Raw genomic sequence first — 21,811 nt, 5'->3', positions numbered from 1 at the left:
GGAGGTTTGTCCTGTCCGCCTCTCCGTAGTCGCCGGGTGGAGGTCGGGCTCCATGCTAGCATGCTCATCAGACAGCCTGCTGCTGGAACAGAGAGATTAACATGAAACCACAGAGACTACTCTCTAAATAGAGCTCTCCCGCTGAGCTGATTCATCTGAAGGTGAGCAGCAGCTTGTAGAAACACCGGAGGAGCACCGAACACGGTCTGAACCGGGTCCGTCCGGTTTGTCCTACAAACACCCGGAGAGAGTGTGACAGCAGCGGGAGGAGCTCAGTGCGCAGGCCCGGCGTTAGCTAACCTACTGCTGCAGGAGGAGGACGGCATCCAGAGCACTACATGACACAGTAACCTCTCTCCTGTCTGTCGAGGTGAAGCAGTGAAACATGAGGAAGGACGTGAGGATCCTGCTGGTTGGAGAACGTGAGTCACTTTAATCACAATGCTCTGTTAGCCTGCATGCTAATGAGGAGCTAACAGCTAGCAGCTAGCAGCTAACAGATGCACCCTGTGACTCTAACAATACACTGATCACTGATCACTGGCTGGGGACAATACACTGATCACTGGCTGGGGACAATACACTGATCACTGGCTGGGGACAATACACTGATCACTGGCTGGGGACAATACACTGATCACTGGCTGGGGACAATACACTGATCACTGGCTGGGGACAATACACTGATCACTGGGTGGGGACAATACACTGATTACTGGGTGGTGAGAGGATCAATACACTGATCACTGGCTGGTGACAATACACTGATCACTGGCTGGTGACAATACACTGATCACTGGGTGGTGAGAGGATCAATACACTGATCACTGGCTGGTGACAATACACTGATCACTGGGTGGTGAGAGGATCAATACACTGATCACTGGCTGGTGACAATACACTGATCACTGGGTGGTGAGAGGATCAATACACTGATCACTGGCTGGTGAGAGGATCAATACACTGATCACTGGGTGGGGAGAGGAGAGAAGAGAATAGAAAGCTTTATTGTGTTTGTATTAAACACAACGAGATTCACAGTTGCCACTTCTGGTCAGTGCTTTAAAACAAATACTTGTTAAACATATAACAGGTAAAACACACACAGTTATAAAGCAAATAAAACAGGTAAAGTAGATGTAATAAATAAATATAAACAGGTATTACACTTGAGGAATAAATGAGGTAAAATAGATGTAATGTAAATAGAGGTTATTGCACTTGTAAAATATGTAGAGTAGATGTAATAAATAAAATGTAAACAAAGGTAGTTGCACTTGAGGTGTATATTGCATCAAGGATATATTGCAATGTGTATAATAAGAGTAAATACCCTCAGCTTTCTGTCTGGTGTTAGCCAATTAAGTGTCTTATGGTGCATGATACTAAATCATGAGTGTTTCCATGTACTGCTCCTCATAACCAGACATAATCTGAGGAGGAGGCTGCCTCATACTGTAGTTTTGATAGTACATCATGACAAAATCCCCAGGTGTAAATTACTAAATATGATCAGCATTGTATTGGACTTGATTATTAGATTGTACCTGAATATAATAATATAATATTAACTCTTTATTTAACCTGTAACAAAACAACAACAGAAAACAAAAGACTAGTGAAAAGTAAAATAATAGCATTTTATTTTGTAGTATGAAATAAAAAGAGTTACTCAAACTAAGGCTGCAACACATTTTTGTTTTCATTATTTTTTTGATTGTGTTGATTGTTTTTTGGTCTTTAAAATGTCGGAAAATAGTGAAAAATCTCTCACAATCATAATTTCTTAAACCCTTCGAACCGCCTGTTTTGTCCCAACCAACAGCCCAAAACCCCCAAAACAGATCCTCACAGTTTAGATGCTGAAAGCAGACTTTTGATTACCTAAATGATTATTTGATTATCAAAATAGTTAGCTGAACAAGTTCCTGTTAATCGACTAATTGTTTCAGCTCCAGTTGGCACAGAGATGTACTGTATGTTAAACAGAATTATGGGTAAATTGTAGAGTTATTCTGATACCGATACCAGTATGTAATATCTATGCACCGATCTGATACCATAATTTATCAACCCAGAGAAAAAAATCAACTTATTTAACCGTAAATCAATTCTTCGCTGCAGAATTGTTAATTATTCCTAGCTTAATTTTTAGTTCTTTGCAACTGAATAATAAAAGAAAGTTCTCTATGGCATTCATTCTCTGTATCTATTTGTTAATGTTTTACAAACCTGAGCCAGACCATACAACAAAGATAGTAATCATATCACAGCCATACATGGACAGTAATAAACACAGCTGTTAAATAATAATAATAATAATAATGAACTTTTTTTTTTTTTTAAATCACGCTGTTATGGGATCGGTACTCAGTATCTCTAGTAAATAGTTTGTAATTACTAGATCTTGTCTTTTCCCAGGACTCTGGAGGAGTGAGGGCAGAATGAAACCATGAAGACAAAAGATCCCATCCTCACTTTACTGTGTTTCACCTGCTCTGTTTGTTCTCTTTAAAGCATACTGTATGTGTTGTCAGTACTATTTATATTTCAGTTGTGCAGGTCAGGGTGGCCTACATTTCCACATTAGGCGAGCTGGCACTGACTGTTCCCGAGAGAGGTGCAGCCAAATGCTACGTGTAGCCAAATGCTACGTGTCTGCTCCGGAGTTGTGAAGTTCAGTAGAGTTCAGTTTGTTGGGTTACAGATAGCAGAAAGCCTGTCAAGACACTGAGGGGCCAGAGGGACTGCAAACTAGGGCTGCAACTAAGGATTATTTCTGATTATTGATTAATATGTCTGCTATTCCTTTGATTATCCCTCTGAGACCTTCGATCCCGACTGACTTTACTGTCTTTCAGAGACTCTAGTAGTTTCTCGAAGGAGGTTAAATAACACTCTAAAAGTTGGGCTACATTTTAGCGAGGAAAAACTGGCTATGCCATTTTCAGAGGGGTCCCTTGACTTCTGACCTCAAGATATGTGAATGTAAATGGGTTCTATGGGTACCCACGAGTCTCCCCTTACAGACATGCCCACTTTATGATAATCACATGCAGTTTTTTTTTTATTGTCTCCTATTCTAAAATGGTGTGTTTGAATATTTCTGCATACTGGGGTCCCCAAACAGTCTTGAATTACATAAATTGTGTCTCACTGTAAAGCTGAGATTCTTGTGGATCCAACGAGCCCAACTGTATTCATGTGTGATGATGTTAGTCCCCATAGGAGACATTTCATTGTAGTGAGACCATTTTTTTAAAATTTGACCTGTGGTGACCTCTAGGATAATCACAGCCTCATGAAACTTTACAGCCACAAACTAGAGACCTAGAGCATTCAGAGGATGGATGGATCAAACTAGAGACCTAGAGCATTCAGAGGATGGATGGCTTTCCTAGCTAGATTGACAATAAGGGGTTTCTGAGCAGTTTACACAACAGAAGTGCTCGCCATCCAATCGCCGAAAAATGCAATTCTCGCAGAAATCTCCAAAAAGTCAAAAGTTTTTGATCCCAAATCACAGCATGGCTTTTTTTATAGTGTTCCCCAATCATTTTTATCAATTCTCTAGTGGTAAAAAAATTATTAAATTTAGCACCAAATCTGTGTAACAAATGGTATCAACCCAAAAATTGCTGCAACAATTTATGAGACATAATAGAGCATGGAGATGACCATCATATACTTCTATCATAATGTTCTAAACCCTTATACATTTTACAATTAAATAATTCATGAATTCATGTTTATTTCTGATTTATGACTAGAACAACTTGACACAGCATCTCGAGTTAATCTTCAGGTTCTCAGCTTTCAGATGATGTACACCACTTCTATGTGACATCTACTGTTGACCTGCTATCTCCCCCCTAAAGACCCACTGGACCCCCCTTAAAAAAGACAAAACGTGTCTATTGTGGGTTTCAGGGCATTAATGACCCATTGTCAGTAAAAGATTGTAATAAAATATTTGTTTTCCTTTGCCCGTACAGCCAAGGTAGGGAAGACATCGCTGATAATGTCTCTGGTCAGTGAGGAGTTTCCTGATGAGGTACGTATCAATCAGATGATCAGATCATCCTGGTAGCTGTTAAGTTCACACTTGCATCCTGATCATTACATATTGAGGCTGGACACTGTAGACCTGGCTTTGTTGATATCAGAATCATGAGGGTGAAAACAGACATGTAATATTTATTGAGTCTTGCTTGTTGTCGTCTGTCCTCCAGGTTCCTCTCCGAGCTGAGGAGATCACCATCCCAGCTGATGTCACCCCAGAGAGGGTGCCCACACATATTGTGGACTACTCGGGTAAACCCTCCCCCTACTACACACACACACACACACACACACACACAGTCTGCCAGATTGATATCATTAACGATCTCTACTCCATATCTATAGGAAGAGATTGATTTGATAACATGTAAATCACTGTACTGATGATGCCTGTTTGACACCTTTTAGAGGCAGAACAGTCAGACGAGCAGCTGTACCAGGAGATATCAAAGGTTGGTTTGACTTCTCATTCTCGTCTGGTCTGGTGTAATGTCTGTTCTCCATGTATTGATATTGATATTTGTCTTTACAGGCAAATGTTATCTGCATAGTTTACTCAGTCAACAACAAGAAGTCCATTGAAAAGGTGAGCAGGGTTCCTCTCTGTGCTCGGTGCTGTTAATCAAATACATAACTGCAGTATGTCTGGAATGTGAAACGGGACGCTGCATCATGCTCATCGTCTTAATCTGAGATAATTAATTTATGAATGTTTGTGCAGCTGCAGTGTTTGATGGTGTGCTTTACTCCCCTAGGTGACAAGCCACTGGATTCCCCTCATAAATGACCGAACAGACAAGGATAGCCGGTGTGTGCTCTTGTCACTTTAATTTGATTAGATGTGTATTTGTGCCTGTCTTCCCTGTGGCTCAGCCAGGTGGTGCTGCATTTGCAAGCTTGAAATCAGAGTGGTGGGAACTAGAGATAAGTTTAGGATCATTCAATGATTCAAAAGAGGACTTTATATTGTTAAATTCATTAATTAAACCTGTTGTTATGATATGTACATGAAATAAAGCGGCCGTTGGAGGCGGGGCCCCGTTCATTCCTATGATAGTTGGTCAGTGGCGCATGAAGCCAAAATGGCTCAACTTCCGAGTGGAGAAGTACCCGGATCTTCCGGCGATCTTCCGCATCCATTGGGCCCATGGAGCAGGCGCAGTAGCGTCCGCTCGGTCACATGGCTCGGTCACATGGCTCGGTCACAGAGTCACAGCCGTCACGCTGTCGTCACGGCTTGCTAAATCCACCTCCCAGCCCTCTCTCCAGCCTCGGTGCCTGTCAGGGTTTCTTTCACAACAAAGACCGGCTCGCTGTACATTATCCCTTACTCATAAAACAGAGAAAACCAGGAAGTCCTCACGTTGGAGAGGCTGCAACTACAGAGTTTTTTTTGGTGGCATTTTTGCATTAAAAAATGGCTTAAACCATAACTCTATTGTCAAAATAGCTGCTTATTATTTATTATTATTATTAGTTGATCAACTAATTGATGAAGTGACTGAGCTATATAATGTAGTAAATTAATGTTCTTTGCTGCAGGGTGCCATTGATCCTTGTGGGGAACAAGTCGGACCTGGTGGAACACAGCAGCATGGAGACCATCCTGCCAATCATGAATCAATACCAGGATATCGAGACCTGTGTAGAGGTAAGAGATGAATACACATATGCATATACTGTATAAACCTTTTGGAGGCAGAGCTGCTTGGAGATCCCACTCAGTTAAATGTCAAAGAAGATGAAGCACTTGAGAGCGATGGATTGGCAAATTAAATATGAAATCTAATACTAGCAGTGGTCGCCAGAGAGAGGCCGGCGATGTGCTGGGCAGATCGGCCCCCGAGCTACTCCTGACTCCACTTACACTCTGACTGAGTCGCTGCCACGCCACGGCCTGCTGACTGACGGTCTGTGAGGGTGTTGAGAGGCTTGGCCGTCATAGAGGAAGTTCTGCATGACTGTTAAATTCAAATTTCCCTCTGTGTCATGAGACGGCTCAGTCATGCCCTCCTGAGCTGGATTAGTTTACAAGGTTAAAAGAGGGAGACGAGGAGGACGTGAGAGACGGCACATACAGACGCACAGCTGGTGGGAGTTGGACTCGTATGAAAGACATGTGAACCAATGCTGCTGGCTCAGTGTTGGACCAGACCCAGGGCTGGTTGTATGTGCTGCTTCTCTAAGCTACTGACATCTGTGTGTTTATGTAAAGATATAGAGGAGTAATGTCTACCTGAGCAGAGAATGAAGTCGCTATCCCTCAGTGTGTGTTTTAATCCGAGCTTCTCCATGCTTTGTTGACACCGCCGGCCGTGCATGATTTTAATGCATGTACAGTACGTGCATGTGAGCGTGCCTCACTGGCTAGCTCACGGCTGCTGCTCTGCACAGCTCTCATACAGCAATTACAGCTGATTACGCCGTCACGACTTTCGCCGTTGTTTGCATTGTTCAGCGCTGTTACCACCTCGCCGTGGCTCGCTGTGGCTCGCTGTGGCTCGCTGTGGCTCGCTGTGGCTCGCTGTCGCCATGTTGAGAGCTGTTGAGAGGCAATAGAAATGCTCCCATTCCTGTATTAAGCACCTTTAAGTCAAAGTACGTAATGTAAAAAAGTAAATGTACTCATTCATTCTGCAGACAAAATTAGCTCTTCTCAGTGTTACATTATTATTTATTATTAGCCTATACATCTGGATTATTATCATTGGTGCAGTAACATGTAAGCTGCTCTTTAACGTCTGGTAGAGATAAATTATACTGATTTTATATTCTGTTGGATCATGGTTTAATTTCTGTATAACAACACATTGTATTTTATGTGCTCTTAATTTTTTTTTTTAAATCTGCAAAGTAACTTGTAACTACGGCCGCCAAATAAATGCAGTAATGTAAGAAAATGCAATATTTCCCTCTGAAATATTTTTGATTTGTAGAAATATGAAGTAGCATAGAAATAAAAAAATACTGAAGTAAAGTACAAGTAACTTATCGTAATAACTTTGTGTACTTTTTTATTATTTTTAATTTCTAAGTGAACTATTCAAGTCCGTGTAGATGAGTTTGACTCCAGAGTAGCTCATGTTCAGGGCATTCACTCACACATCTGCCCTCTTTTTTCCCTCAGTGCTCTGCCAAAAACCTGAAGAACATCTCTGAGCTTTTCTACTACGCCCAGAAGGCCGTTCTCCACCCGACTGGACCGCTGTACTGCCCAGAGGAGAAGGAGGTGAGATCTATACAGTAGATTCAGTTGTACTGGAACATTTTGACTTGTCATAGTAGGAAAAGGTCTGCAAAAAGGGTCAACACCAGAACCCTGAAACTGAAGCAACTCAGCCATCGGTAATTCTATCATTCACACCTGTGCTTTCTCTACTGTGACATGTCAAAATGGTTTGTTTTCAATTACTACAAATGTATGGCAGCCAGGATTACACCTATTGTAGTATAAAATAGACCTACTTGAAGTTGAGATGCACCAAAACAACATGCTGTTAAATAGTTTCTTCGTCAATGTCATTTTAAAATTCAGTGAAAATACAAATGACTAAAAAGAAAGAAATTGAAGGCTAGTAGTGGCTTGTTTGAGGCTTACTCCGAGTCAGCATCAGCGGCTAGCTCAAGCACAAGCTCCACTAGTGGGCAGCAGACACGACATTGATCGAAGATGTTCTTATTCCAAGTTTTGTTGTTTGTCGTCGGTCCAAAAAGGAAACATAATTGGAGCTTGTCGGGTTAACAGTTCTCAGCAAAAGACCAGTGGGCTCTCTCTCTCTCTTCAAAGAAAGAAGTCTACTCAACTTAACTCACAGAAACCCCTGGCCTCATATCACCTTACATCAAAATGAGTCCCTTCCATGAGGTATACAGATGTTAGATTTGGGGAAAAGACAGCACTAGTATCAGATGTGTGTGCGGTATTGGCTGAGAAAAAGTTGGATTGGTGCATCCCTAAAGTTAGCTTACTGTTTATTTAAATCTCTCTGCATTATATAAGTACATGTAATCACCTAAATGATTATGTTTCTTCTGTTATTTCAGCTGAAGCCTTCTTGCATTAAGTCTTTAACTAGAATCTTTAAAGTGTCTGACCTGGACAACGACGGCATCCTTAATGACAACGAGCTCAACTTCTTCCAGGTAATGTATTTTCCACTTTAATAGTGTCAATGTCAACATGAATACATGAGATTTCAGACATGTTATCATCACTAGTAAAACGGCTCTTCTGGTTTAGGGTGGCGGTTTTTAAGATGAACCAAACCTGAAAAAAACTTAAATGTATGGCTTGTTGTGTTTGTCTGTAGAGAACGTGCTTCAATACGCCTCTGGCGCCTCAGGCTTTAGAGGATGTAAAGAATGTGGTCAGGAGGAACATGACGGATGGAGTCCAGGACAACGGACTTTCACTCAAAGGTCAGACAATCTTGTTGTCATATTCCTTCTCTTTCCTCCGTCCTCCACTTCATTACTTATCCTTCTTCATGTCCTCTCAATGATTTCTGCTTGTGTTTTTAGTCCATTCTTTTAAGTGCTGACTCCGTCCCCCTCTTTATTTATTGCAGGCTTCCTGTTCCTGCACACCCTCTTCATACAGCGAGGCCGACACGAGACCACCTGGACTGTGCTGAGGAGGTTTGGTTACGACGATGACCTGGAGCTCACGCAGGAATACCTGTTCCCCATGTAAGTGCAGACTTAAAGCAAAGACTCAAAGGTTATATGCCAAGAAAGAAAAAAAGCATAATAAACAAAGTTAAAGATGAATTGACTGATAAAATTATTATTATTTTTCTCTGTAGATATTATGATAATATCATTATCATGAATTCTTTTGGACATGATAATCTTGAAGTGATAATCTGATATTGTAACATCCCTAATAAGGCTACAGCGTGCAGCCCTCATGCTAAATGTATTAAAAGTGCAATCTACTGGTTAATGCACCCACTTATTAGCTACTTAGCTCATATATTTGTGGATGACGTAGTGGTCAAAAGTGTGTTTAGCATAAACATAACAGCGTCTTTATGTTACCATTCATTTTGTCTATATCACTCAGCCCATATTGATGTCTTGTTACTCTTTTGATATGACCTCAATGTTTAATATTGTTTCCTCTTCTCTACTGAATTATTCTGGTTGACTCGTACGACTTGAAGTGATTCAGGCAGATTGTTTCTTCCTTCGTCACCTTTGAAAGCAGAATCAGAGTGATATTCAGTCAATGCTTGAGAGCTCTCTGTTAAATGATTGTTTGTGTCCGTCCCTGTATCGCAGGATAAAGATCACTCCAGACTGCACCACGGAGCTCAACCACAACGCTTACCTCTTCCTCCAGAGTGTCTTTGACAAACATGACAAAGTGAGTGGTTAGACATTTGTATTTATGATTTATTTATTATTTTACAGTGTATATTTTTAAAGAAAACTTTTCTGCTCAATTAGTTAAAATAAATCTTGTGTCTCTCTGTGCCAGTTTTTATGCATTTTACCTGTTAGCCATGTTTTTTTATGTCCCATATTTGTGAGTCACTGTACTGTATGTGCCCTTGGTATGATCCAGGACAGAGATTGTGCGCTGTCGCCGGAGGAGGTGAAGGACTTGTTCAAAGTGTTTCCCTACATGCCCTGGGGTCCGGATGTCAACCACACGGTCGGCACTAACGAACAGGGATGGATCACATACCAGGGATACCTCTCCCAGTGGACGTGAGTGTGGCTCTCATCTATTAATACACAAACACACACTCAGGCCTATTTTAGATACAACCTGAAAACATTCACAATATTGTAGGACTTATATAATTATGTAGAATACACAGATCATTTTACAAAGTCATGCTCATATAAATCTCTCATGCTGACGGACTCATCGTGACTTGTGTGTTTTGTGTTTTAGGTTAACAACATATTTAGATGTACAGCGTAGTTTGGAGTACTTAGGTTATCTTGGCTACTCTATCATCTATGAACAGGAGTCCCAAGCTGCTGCGATTACAGGTAAGAGATCAGAATTAAAGCCAACTGTACTTTTTGTTTTTTATACCTAAGGAGCACTGTATGTTGACTGACTAACAAAAACACATTTCTGTACAGAATAAAAGTTCTGCTTCTTGATACCTTTTCTTTTCTTCTTCATTATTAATGCTTGGATTTTACAGCACGTTGCCGTTGTGCATGCATGTTCGTTCTTGCTTAGGAATAATTGCCGGTTTTCTTTCAGTGACGCGTAACAAGCGCATCGATCTGCAGAAGAAACAGACCCAGCGTAGCGTCTTCCGCTGCAACGTCTTGGGGGCCCGGGACAGCGGGAAGAGCGGCTTCCTCCAAGCTTTCCTAGGAAAGAACCTGCAGGTCAGTGGACGTCATGGCTGGAAATTATTTTCAACTCCCTTTTTGAACCGGTGTTTTTAGCAGTTTGTCTTGCTGGACACACACTTTGTTTCAGAGGGATCACGTCCACGGTTGGGAGCAACATTTTACATTTATGTAAAGTCTCGAGTGAACTTTTCAAATTAGTCTAATTACAGGACACGCAAATTAAAAATAATTCAAACACACACAAATCATTGTCAGTTTAGCTTGGCTATCATGAGCTACTAGGCGCCACAGCGCTGCTACTATTCCTGGAGCGCTGCCAAAACGTCCCGGGCAAACCTCATTCTCCAGAGTTTCTGTTCCGCGCGTGCGAGTAGTAGATATAAACAGCTGTTTGGGTAACGGCGAACTGAAAGGATGTCGCTGACTGAACCGAACGTCCTGAACTGAACGGTTCGTCAAATACACAAACCGTGCCACCACTGATTCACAGTAGTTTTTACCATGTAACAAACCAATTTGAATGTTTGCGCTCACAGTAATTGCAAGAAGATGAATTACCTGTTTTGCCTGCATCTGGGCAGCCAAAACTAAAATAATAATAATAATAATTACAATAATAATCAACTTTATTTGTATAGTACCTTTCATACAATAAATGCAGCTCAAAGTGCTTAACAATAAAGAAGAAAGAATAAATTATCCAGCCCATCCTACTGTGCTGTTCCACCTGCTTTTTAAACATGTTATCCGTCACTGTCCGGTCAGAACTCACACGCATAACCAACTACTGCTGCCAGGATAATTGGTCTCCCCACACCCAACCTCACAGAGCTAAACAACAAAGCCATTGTACGCATTACAATCTCAATAGCACAGGACAACACACACCCACTCAATCACCACCTCACCCATAATGCCATGCTCCGTGCATCGGTACAGAACACTGAGGTGCAATAGGGCTCGCTTTGGGAAAAGCCTCATACCGGCAGTCATAAGCGCCTTAAACAACAGGCGTCGCTGAATAGTCCTTAGTGTGTACTGCTGTCCGTCATTTTCTGTTGTTATCTCTGTTGTATTACTGTTATTGTGTGCTGTTGTACGTATTCGTGTCTGACAAGTACAGTGCTGTGGAAACGATTTTCCCCTTGTGGGACAATAAAGTCTAAAGTCTAAAGACATTACATGCACTGAGTGCTTCACATGAAAATGAACATAAAAATATATTAAAAATGATGAAAAATAAAACCAGAAAAAAAACATATTATAAAAGATAAGAGATAGAAATTAGTGAACAATCCGCTAAACAGCAAACTGTGGGTTCCTCACTCTCATTAAATACAACACAAGCAAGATATAATAAACAGATATTAAATGCAATCATAAAAGTTACAGTGAAGTGTAAGAAATTAATAATTATTTGATTTAATTAAAAGCAGCGGCAAAACATAGATCAAGAAAAATACATACACTAAAACACAACAAATGGAACGTTTGGAGTAGACCAAAGACGACGTCGTTAAGATACTTGTAATTTAGTCAACATCCAGAGTTGGAGCAAACAGGCCCGGGTCGAAGGGACCAGTTTATAAACATGTAAATAGTCTAGATTGATGTCTGTTATTGACCTTGTTTATCTTCCAGGATCAGAGGCGGATCAGAGAAGACCACAAGTCCTTATATGCCATCAGCACGACCTACGTTTACGGTCAGGAGAAATACCTGCTGGTGAGAACCGTTCACTCATCTGATGTTTGGATCACATAATCTGGGTGTATTATACTTCACTGTGTATCAGTATTAGTACTCTGCAAAACTCTGTTAACCCCTCCATCTGCACACTCTCTCCCTGTTCCCCGTCTCGTCTGCGCACCACAAGCTCCACGAGGTGATGCCAGACTTTGACTTCCTGTCCGAGGCGGACCTAGCCTGTGACGTGGTCTGCCTGGTGTATGACATCAACAATCCAGGCTCTTTTGAATACTGCGCCAAAGTGTACAAGGTATGTGTTCAGAAGATGGAGAAAGATGCTTGTAAGGCCTGCTACATGCGGTCTAACTAGTAACATTCAACCGTTGTGTTTGACAGCAATACTTCATAGATAGTAAGACGCCGTGCGTGGTGATTTCTGCCAAGTCGGACCTGCATGAAGTACGGCAGCACTACAGCCTCTCGCCGCACGACTTCTGCCGCAAGCATAAGCTCCACCCACCCCAGCCGTTCACATGCAGCACGACCGAAGCACCCAGCAAAGACATCTACACCAGACTCACCACCATGGCCATGTATCCGTGAGTATTAACCCTCTTTGTAGTCTCCTCTAGTTAACCCTTCTGCAACCTGATCCACCATGTCCATCTTCTCCTGTGTGTGCCCCCTATCCACTTCTACCTCTCTCCTGGACGGATGTGTCAGACAGTGCCCGTAGTATTAAAAGGTTACAGCATAGGGAAATTAATGAAAGCCACCATGTATATGCTGTGTAAAGTATAAACAGTTAAATGCTGGTCTCGATCAGTGCTTGAATTTTGGACTCTTCCAGCTACTTCTTTAGATGAGGATGTTTTTTACTACCTAGCACCCAAAACAAATGTAATGCATATTCTGGGTCTCTTATGCTCCCTTGTAAGTTGGTTGTACAGTATGTGTGTGTGCAATCATGCAAGTCCTTTCATGGTCAATCCTAGGACTTTATAGAACCTGCAGCGTGTCTAAACTCCTCAAAGCTTTCAGATCAGATTTCAGAGTAGATTAATTGGTACTCAGTGGGACGCGCCCACTTAATCTCATTTTAGCAGCCCAGAAATCCTGTTGTCTACATTTGAATGAAGAATTAGATCTTCTGCACTCTGGGGAATGAGTTTTGAGTAGTGAGGCTATCCGCTGATCGAGGGTGAATTCTGCCTCAAATAGTGAATAGATGATTCAGAACCTAGATGTTTAAGCTGTCAACCCAGCATAGGTTCTCCATGCTGAGGTGCTTGTTAAATATTTAAAGTTTTAATGCATAATATCAACTGTCAAAGTGTAAACTGAGCTGAGCGTCACTTTATTTAGAAAATAATTTACACATTTAGCATTGTTACTGCGATCTCTGAAAACTCTTTCCTTTCTCATTACTCGATCCACAACATTGTTAACAAATCAAAAATTATGAGCCATGTCTTTGTCATTTGGTGCCGCTGGTCAGCAGGTGTCTGTTGTTGCTGTGAACTGCGCGCGACTCGCGGTAAAAATAGACGAGACCTCGAATCTCTAGAAGAGACGCAGCTGACACGCAGCCGAGCCGTGCGTGAGACATACTGCTCAGTGTGGCTGCTCTAACCTGCTAACACGGACGCTGAAATAAAAAACAAGACGTTCCTCAGCCACCATGTGCTGCTGACAGACCAAAAAAACAGTCCATGGTCTCAAAAATAAATCTTTGATCTTCGTGGTGGTTTGATGCTTTATGTTCTTAAACTGGTTAAACTCTCTGTTGGGGGAAATCGGTCACAGAAAGGTTCCAGTGGTCAAACAAAAATGACAGATTTTGAGAGCGTTTGCATTTTGTTATTTATTTTTCTGTTGTTGTGACTGCTCCCTTCCTTTCTCTGTGGTTTTCCTCTCCATGTGCTTATTCTCCTTTAGACTATGAAAGTCCATTATAGATGTTTCCTTGTCAATACTTTTGTTTACTTTGTGTTCGAGTTGAGGAGGTGAAGTTAAATGGCAGCAGTGCAGATTGTAGCTCAGAGAAGTATGTTTTCTCTTTAGATTTAGCCAAGTTGTTAATCAAGGTTGAGTTTTATTTTTAATCTACCTGGCTGTGGCCTCCTCCTCTTCTGTGTATGTGTTGTTTTGTGCGTGTTTTCTTCCTGTGGTGGTGAATACACGCGTTTCTGTGTGTCTCTCCGCAGCCACGCCCGTCTCCGCTGCATGTGCGGCTGCAACAGGTGCACCTATTGCCTGTGTCAGAACCTCCTCAAGTTGGAGCTGCTGCGCAGTATTAAGGCTCAACTCCGCAGGGTCGTTTTCAACAGGTTCATGCATAGAATAAGCTCTAGTGTTTTAACATAGACTCCTCCTCCTCCTCCTCCTCTTCCTCTCTGTGTCTCCCACCCTCGGGTCTGACCTCCAGGGTGCTCACAGAGAGCCTCCTTTTTCACCCGAGCTCTCTAACACCGGTGATGGTGACGGCTCCTCTGCTTTCCTTCAGCGCTCGCCCGTGGTCAGGTTTACACTGCATATCCACTTCAGGGAAAAGGGGAGATTAAATGTGATTGAACGTGATGGTAGCGATCCCTTGTGTCAGAGCATAAATAGTCTTCTATGGTGATTGCTTTTGGGGGGATTTTCCTTTTGCTTGCTGCTGTGTTGCTGCATAGCGTTCATCTTCGGTCAGCTTTGGTTGTTTAGTTCAAAGTTCTCTCTCGAACCAAAAAAAATCATTCAATCGGTCCTAGAGGTCGTCGTTTCCACTGTTTGTTTCCACTGTTTGTTTCCCAGACTGACTAGCAAAATAAATCTTGAGGGGAAAAGTAGCTCCTATCTGACCGAGTTAGAAGAAACTCAAAATAAAAATAAGAGATGTATCAGTTCTAACTTTAGGACTTCTACGTTTTTGGTTTTAAGAGTAATTCACAAGTATTTTAGCCCTAAAAGTAGCCCCTAAATGACTAAGACCTGCTCACAATCAGTCAAAGTCTGCAGGTGGTAGTGAGTTAAATTATTATTTATTAAATTCATCATTTAATGGAATTAAAGTTATAGTTTGACTTAATATATTTTTACATTTAATTTAAAATACTAGAATTTTTTATTTAATTGAATAGAGCTGGGGGATATGTCGATATATGTTGTCAAAAAATGTCTATCGTATATTATATTTTTTCTATCGTGATATCGAAAAACCGGCAACCGAACTGTGTTTTGTCAATATTATTATTTACGTCATTTGGACGAAGCTTTACGTTCCTTGCATGTGGGAGCCCAGAGCGAGCAGATTATTTTTTTCTCTTTAATTTCACTTGAAACTGTTATGTTCATTTTGCACTTAAGTTCTTAATAAAATAAGAAAATACTCAGTATTTAATTCACACAGGAGTTTACAAAAACCACGTGGTTATTTCATATAAAATATTTATTTATTGAATAACCAGAAAACACGCTATATCGTGATATATATATATATATATATCATTAATCGAGATTTGAAATGGCGATTTTGGCTATATCGCTCAGCCCTATAATTAGATATAATTTACAATGATTTTCTGTATATTAATGAATATTTTATTTCACTGACACGGACTGGTCACCTGTCAACCAATCACTGTAGACCTGGTGATTCTGGATGAGTCCTACTGTAGACACATGTGAGATGCTTTACAGCCAAATCAAAGATTTTGTTTACGTTATTTGTCATATAAACCCGTTGGTCATGTGAGGTGTTTTGGTCTCTGCTCCAGCTCCAGCCAGCCCACCCGCTCTCTGTACAGTTTGACACAGCGAAGTGTGACCATGCTGTGCCAGCTAACACACAGGCTGCTAGCCAGGGAGGTGACAGTGTGTGTGTGTGTGGGAATCAGTGTGAGAAACGCATGCCGTTATTTGCTTGTGCAGTGCAAATTAACTCCTAATACTAACCCCCCCATACAGTACACAATACAAACACGCTGTCAAATTAGATTTTTAATTTCTTTCATTTTGGAGTATATTTGTATGAAAGAATAATATAATACTACAAATAATTATAATATACCATATCCATGTGGTCAGACAGTTAATCATTCTGACTTGAAAAATAAAAAAGATGGTTTAGGTTTTGTTGTGATTTGTTACAATCAAGTGTTAATGAAGTGTTTTTGTTAAGAGTTGTTTGCTCCCTCCTGTCCTGCAGTGGATATGCAAACTGTAAATCTTGACTAACAAGCTCATTATTTGCTCAGAGAACGAAAGCAGCCATTCTCTTCTTTGGGTTTGTGCTTCATTCAAACTGAAAACCTCATCGATGTCTGCATGTTTGATATGTGATTTATTTTCAATCACATATAAACATTTCTTCCTGTCTATTAATTTCTCAACTATAATCAACGATCAGAGAGTGTTTGATTGATTATCTGTGATGTTTTCAGTCTCCCTTTGTCTTTTACATTCTTAACACCGACGTCTGCACCTACAGGAGACACTTTATTTTGAAAAGCACACATTGTATTTGTACATTTCCTAAAAGTAAATTCAGTTCCCGTGTTCTCCTGTGGGTTTAGACTTCATAAAGGCTGATGTTTGAAATCAAAATGTGTTTCTTTGTTGTTTAAATTGTATTTGTTGTACCATCACCCTGTCATTTCATCCTATCTTGTATTTCCTGTCTCTGTCTCTTTCTTTCCTTCCACTCTTTAGGTGTTCATACACATGTTTATGGCTGCCCCTCTTCCTCTTCCTCTTGCATGTGTTCACCCTCTGCTAATCTGTCTGCTGTTGTGTTTGCATGGCTCACCTGTTCTTCACCTCTCTGGACAACCAAAGGCGAGCCTCGGTCCTACGCTGAGGTTACTCACCTGTCCGTCTCTCCAGTATAAAGAGAGCGCTTGGTGTTAAAGATAGGAGGAGGGTTGAATGGCTGTTTATGCTGCTGGATTGCGCAGATGTGTGTTGTGTGTTTGATGGCAATTTTTTTAAGCCCAACAATGGCATAAAATGTGGAGCTTCTGGTGGGGGCGTTCATGGACCCAGGCAGAGCTACGTTCTGTAACGTTGCATCCAGCTCTGTCTTGATACTTGTTTTTAATCTCTGGGAGTTGTTGACACTATTAATAGCATGACACTTAATGAGCTCTGGCAGCGCAAGAGGCCGACGCACCACATCGAATGCCTAACGTGTTTTCTGAGAAGCGGGTTGGTTGACTGGCTTAAATTATGTTGTTTTCATTTTACACAATAATCGAAGTCATCTTGCAAAGTGTGCAATATTGAAATAACGTCTTAGGTTACGAAAATTACAACAACGGTGAATCGTGTCAGGAGGCCGCTTGAGAAACTTAGTGCAGACAGAAGGGATACAATTTTAGAAAATCAAGTACATGACAAGTGGCCATACAATTCATGGCTCAACATTTCCAGTCTGGCTGCCATGTGGTGTGTACTGTCCATATATATGTATTAAAAAGCGTGATGTGTGTGTGTGTGTGTGTGTGTGTGTGTGTGTGTGTGTGTGTGTGTGTGTTTTGTCATGGTTTGTCATGGTTTGAAGTGTGCGGTGACATTTGACCAGCGATGCGGTCATGGTTGAGCTTGTGCTTGAAGGGTTTTGGTGGTGATCGAAGTTCCCTCCTCTTCGGGCTGGGTAGAGCTGGGTGGTATGGATGAAGTCAGATATCATTTCATATTCTACAGTATTGCTAATTTAAAGTATTTTTGGTGCAACTATTGATAATTAAACAAAATATTTAATCTGAACTAGTGGAATTTCAACTGAATCTCATTCACCAAAAATTCAGATAATCTTTTTTGTTTTTTTGTATTAGTATTTAATTTATTTTATTTACATGAACATTGTCACATTTTGGTCAATAAATAAAATAACTCCTATATGCAAAAATAATATTAACATAAAAATAAATTAATTAATTTAAAAAATATTTACAAAATCATAACATACAAATAATATACAACAAAAAAAGACACCAATCAAATACATATTCCTACATTAATCTGCACCATGGTCTACTCTAATTTACAAGCAGCCAATTAATTTTCAGACATATAAAGAGTGTGTGTAATATATTTTGTGTTTATGTCATTGGTTGTCGGGCTCTGAAAACTTGGCATGGCAAAAGTCATCTTATCAAATGTCGAACATAACCCTGGTCACACAAAAGGGAAAGAAAAAATAAATAAATACATACAAATAATAATCATTAAAAAAATTATAGTAGGAAAATAAAATATTTTTTAAAAGTAAATAAATAGAAAATAATAGAAAATAAAAGAGAGAAAAAAGTTCTATCAAATCAAATAATGGATTTTTTTTTAAATAAAAAAGCAAATAAAGAGGTAGTTCACTATTTTTTTTGACATTTTATACACTAAATGAATAAATAATTAAATAAATGATAATAAATAATTAATTAAAATAAAGAGGGGATTAATCGCTAATGAAAATAGTTTTTGGTGCAGCTGTAGTCAATATTATAATGAAGTATCGCCCAGCTCTACCTACTGTATCTGAATATGTGTGTGTGAGCACACCCCGGGTAACAGTGTGACTGGGTGTGTGTTCGGTGTGTGTGTGTGTGGAAGGTTGCTGGGCTGGGTGGAGGCTGTGGGTGGCTACCTGCTGTCAGAGGAGGATTTCAGCCTGATGCAGCAGGTTTCAGCCGTCTCCAGCGTGGAGGGGTCCATCTTTATGGAGGCCTCGGCTGAGCAGCTAACTCCCCCAGAAAGGTAAAGGCAGAAACCACGTCCACGGAGAGAGGGGTGTTATGTTTCTATAACCGGACCGGCGAGTCTGTGTTGGATAAACGTATATCCTGAAATATTTTACAGAGAATTATTGGAGTCTTATAGGAATAGTTCAACATGTTGGGAAATATGCTAATTCACTTTCAGAGGTGGAGGATCAGTATCGCTCTAATTTCTGTCTGCTGAATATGAAGCAGCTTGTTAGTTTAGTTTAGCACAAAGACTACAAAAAGGGGGAACAGCTCGCCTGGCTCTGTCAGAAGGTAACAAAATCTGCCTACCAGCACCTCTAAGCTAATTAGTTAACATATTATATCTTGTCTATTTAATCTGCACAAAAAATGTTGCGTAAATCATCATTTTACAGTGGGTTGTAGAGAGCCTAAGTCACACCCCTTCCGGTGGACCCCATGGGACCGTATTATGTCACCCAAAGACATAATGACAGAGGAAAAAGATGAACAAAATATCAACATTTTCCTCAGACATATTATAACATTACAAAGAAACACAATAAACCACTAGAACTACAATATATTAACTTATTATGCACCGAAAAATGAACTTCCATGTCCTCTGCCATTTCTGACAACGTCAACAAACTCGTCACAACTCTGAGCTTTCAGAAACTTTCCACTTACGAGGTCGTGAATACGACATTAGAGGTGCGTTCATATGGACTCTTCAAGTTAACACGGTATAAACGACCCCATTTGAAGGCACCATAACAATTTTATGTAGTCAAGTTTGAAAAGGTCTATAGGTATTTTTCTCTGCCCAGTAGAGGGAGCACAGGTGAGCTGTGTGAACATGGCTGGTTTCTCTCCTGATCCTAGACTACCAGGGTCCCACTGAGTGTGTTGAAGGCTTAACTGTAGACCAGTTTGCTGTCTCCATTGCCTTCTGTTCACTGCTTGCTTTAATTGCAGTCTGCGTAGTTCCCCAGTGTTTGTGTTTCTTACCATATCAGCTGGATCTGTGTTTGGTAGGGCAGCTGTTAACCCAATTTTAATAATCCATTAGTTATATATATATTTTGTTTTCTAGTTCCTGCCTCCCTGTGTGAATCAGAGCAGCTGCTTCTCATAGTCCAACACCTTTCCTTTGTCTTCTTTTCCAAACCAAAACCAACTGTCAAGAGAAAGCATGTGTTCCTGTTTCAAGCTGGTATCGCAGGGCGCTGATGTTCGTCATTTTACGCTCCTTATTTGAGGAAGTTTCCACTGGAGAGAGAGAGAGAGAGCACATGACTTTGTTTTGTCATTTGGCAACTCATCCCGCTGTGGTTTTAACAACGGAGTTAATATCGTATGAAATGCTGCTTGCCTTACCCGCTCTCTTCCTCCCCTCCTCTCAGGCACATGGCTCAGACGGACCTGAAGAACTCCACCTTCTGGCTGAGAGCGAGCGTCGGCGCCACGGTTTTTGCCGTGCTGGGCTTTGCCATGTACAGAGCACTTCTCAAACAACGGTGATCAGAAAACATGAGACAAACTACTTCCTCCTCCCTTCCCGGACCCTCTGTTGACTCTGCCCCCTTCCCTCCTCTGACCTGAAAGACTCAAACAGACTGGCTGACTAACCATCACCTCAGCCCCCCCCCCCTCCCACCTCATCCCCTTCCCACAATGCAACACGGGCGAGCAACAAACGAGCAAAATCATAGGTACATTTTATATGCATTTAAAAATGAAGAGTTGTGGGGAAAGGGACAGGTTACTTTTAAAAAATCATTCATCATTCAATTTGTAAATGCTGACTTGAATTCTGTGATCTGTTGGTCTAGTCTAGTCAAATCCAGGTCAGACACTACTAGTCGTCACTGGATGTTTTCAGCTGATCCAGGTCAGTGTTAGTAGTTAGATGATTGAAGACCAGAGAGAAGCAGCCATATACAGCAAACACCACAAAGGGACTTGAATCTGTTAATAGATGTGTATAATGCAGTATATTATTATTATGTATGTATTCCTCAAGACATTTTAGGATTGGACCCACAGACGTCATCAGAAGCCGGACGCGACACCCACATGGAGGTGTCAGCGGCACATCTAACACTAGAAAAGGTCACGATTGGCATGCACCTGTTTATTTTGTGTGTTAATTTATTAACCCGTTTCTTTGTTTTTCTTGTCTGTTTTGAGTGCAACCGCATGAAACAGATGGAGGGATTTACATTTTCCATGTATTTTTGTATTTAGTATTATCAAAGCTGTCCTCATGGTGTATCTGATTTTCTGCTTTTATTTTTTTTCTGGTTTTCAAATAGAGCTTCGTCCCCCTCATGTTATATTTTTATGAAGTTTAGAGGCACCATAGAGCAACAGATTATATGCTATTAACAGCAGCCATTCAGCGCACCTCTCCCACCTTAAAACTATAAAAAGTGTTTCTTCTTCATTCTTCTCTTTTCCAGCATTTTACAATAAAGAATTGTACGATCTGGCACAGCCGCCTACGCGTGTTATTGGGTGAAATAACGGCCAAGTTAAAGCTGCAGTAGGCAAGAATTTTTGGCATCATTGGGAAAATGACGACTGACGCGGCCAGGTACGATGAAACTGAAACTGATGAGCGCCATGATGCGTGCCACCAAGCTCTACGACAAACGGGTCACGAGTTATGAAAGGGGGCGTGGCTAACGTATTGGGGCGGGGCTATGAGTGTATTTTTGCATGTACATGTCCTCAGGACTGGACCCTCATTATGCCTGGGAAATCTGGGGCAGATCGGACTATTACAGTTTCAAATCGATCTGATGAAATCTGTAGGAGTTCTTTAAAAGTACACGGTCAACAAAATGCTAAAAATGTGCAAAAATCGCACATTAAATTCAAGATGGCTGACTTCCTGTTGAGTTTTGGGCATACCTCCAAGAGGCTTTTTTGTGTGTCTCCACATGTTACATCTCTCTGCCAAATTTCATACATGTAGGTGAAACCGGAGCGAGGGGCTGAGTTTGTTAAACTGTCTAGGGGGC

General features: G+C 40.9%; 1 protein-coding gene across 8 annotated transcripts; it reads left to right on the top strand.

Annotated features, from left to right (window-relative positions):
- The first annotated feature begins 9 nt into the window (after window positions 1–9).
- On the top strand, window positions 10–21,279 carry rhot1a (ras homolog family member T1a). Of its 8 annotated transcripts, none has more exons than XM_037792021.1 (21): window positions 11–422; window positions 3,996–4,054; window positions 4,233–4,314; window positions 4,471–4,514; window positions 4,595–4,648; window positions 4,818–4,870; window positions 5,605–5,713; window positions 7,190–7,291; window positions 8,107–8,205; window positions 8,373–8,481; window positions 8,631–8,751; window positions 9,346–9,430; window positions 9,632–9,777; window positions 9,968–10,068; window positions 10,292–10,422; window positions 12,031–12,114; window positions 12,266–12,388; window positions 12,475–12,677; window positions 14,286–14,408; window positions 18,670–18,813; window positions 20,189–21,279. In XM_037792021.1, the coding sequence occupies exons 1-21, from the start codon at window positions 386–388 to the stop codon at window positions 20,304–20,306; spliced, it is 2,127 nt and encodes a 708-aa protein (XP_037647949.1). In that variant the 5' UTR covers window positions 11–385; the 3' UTR covers window positions 20,307–21,279. The 8 variants fall into 8 exon arrangements, with proteins under 8 accessions (XP_037647941.1, XP_037647949.1, XP_037647943.1 ...); XM_037792015.1 differs by lacking the exons at window positions 18,670–18,813; window positions 20,189–21,279 and adding exons at window positions 15,837–15,923; window positions 16,771–17,999; XM_037792013.1 differs by lacking the exons at window positions 18,670–18,813; window positions 20,189–21,279 and adding an exon at window positions 15,837–17,999 and having other exon boundaries at window positions 10–422.
- The last annotated feature ends 532 nt before the right edge of the window (window positions 21,280–21,811 follow it).

The sequence above is a fragment of the Sebastes umbrosus genome, chromosome 14 (genome assembly GCF_015220745.1).
Source record: "Sebastes umbrosus isolate fSebUmb1 chromosome 14, fSebUmb1.pri, whole genome shotgun sequence".
In the NCBI taxonomy this organism is placed as follows: domain Eukaryota; kingdom Metazoa; phylum Chordata; class Actinopteri; order Perciformes; family Sebastidae; genus Sebastes; species Sebastes umbrosus.
Note: the sequence above shows the minus strand (reverse complement) of the source record. Positions and strands in the feature narration are given on the sequence as shown.

What these genes read in the sequence shown, in the direction of transcription:
- rhot1a (XM_037792013.1), top strand. Translation starts at nt 386, where the DNA reads ATGAGGAAGGACGTGAGGATCCTGCTGGTTGGAGAAC. An exon ending in TGTACCAGGAGATATCAAAG is followed by an intron (nt 4,515 to 4,594) that starts GTTGGTTTGACT and finishes TTGTCTTTACAG; the next exon opens with GCAAATGTTATCTGCATAGT. An exon ending in ACCACCATGGCCATGTATCC is followed by an intron (nt 12,678 to 14,285) that starts GTGAGTATTAAC and finishes GTCTCTCCGCAG; the next exon opens with CCACGCCCGTCTCCGCTGCA.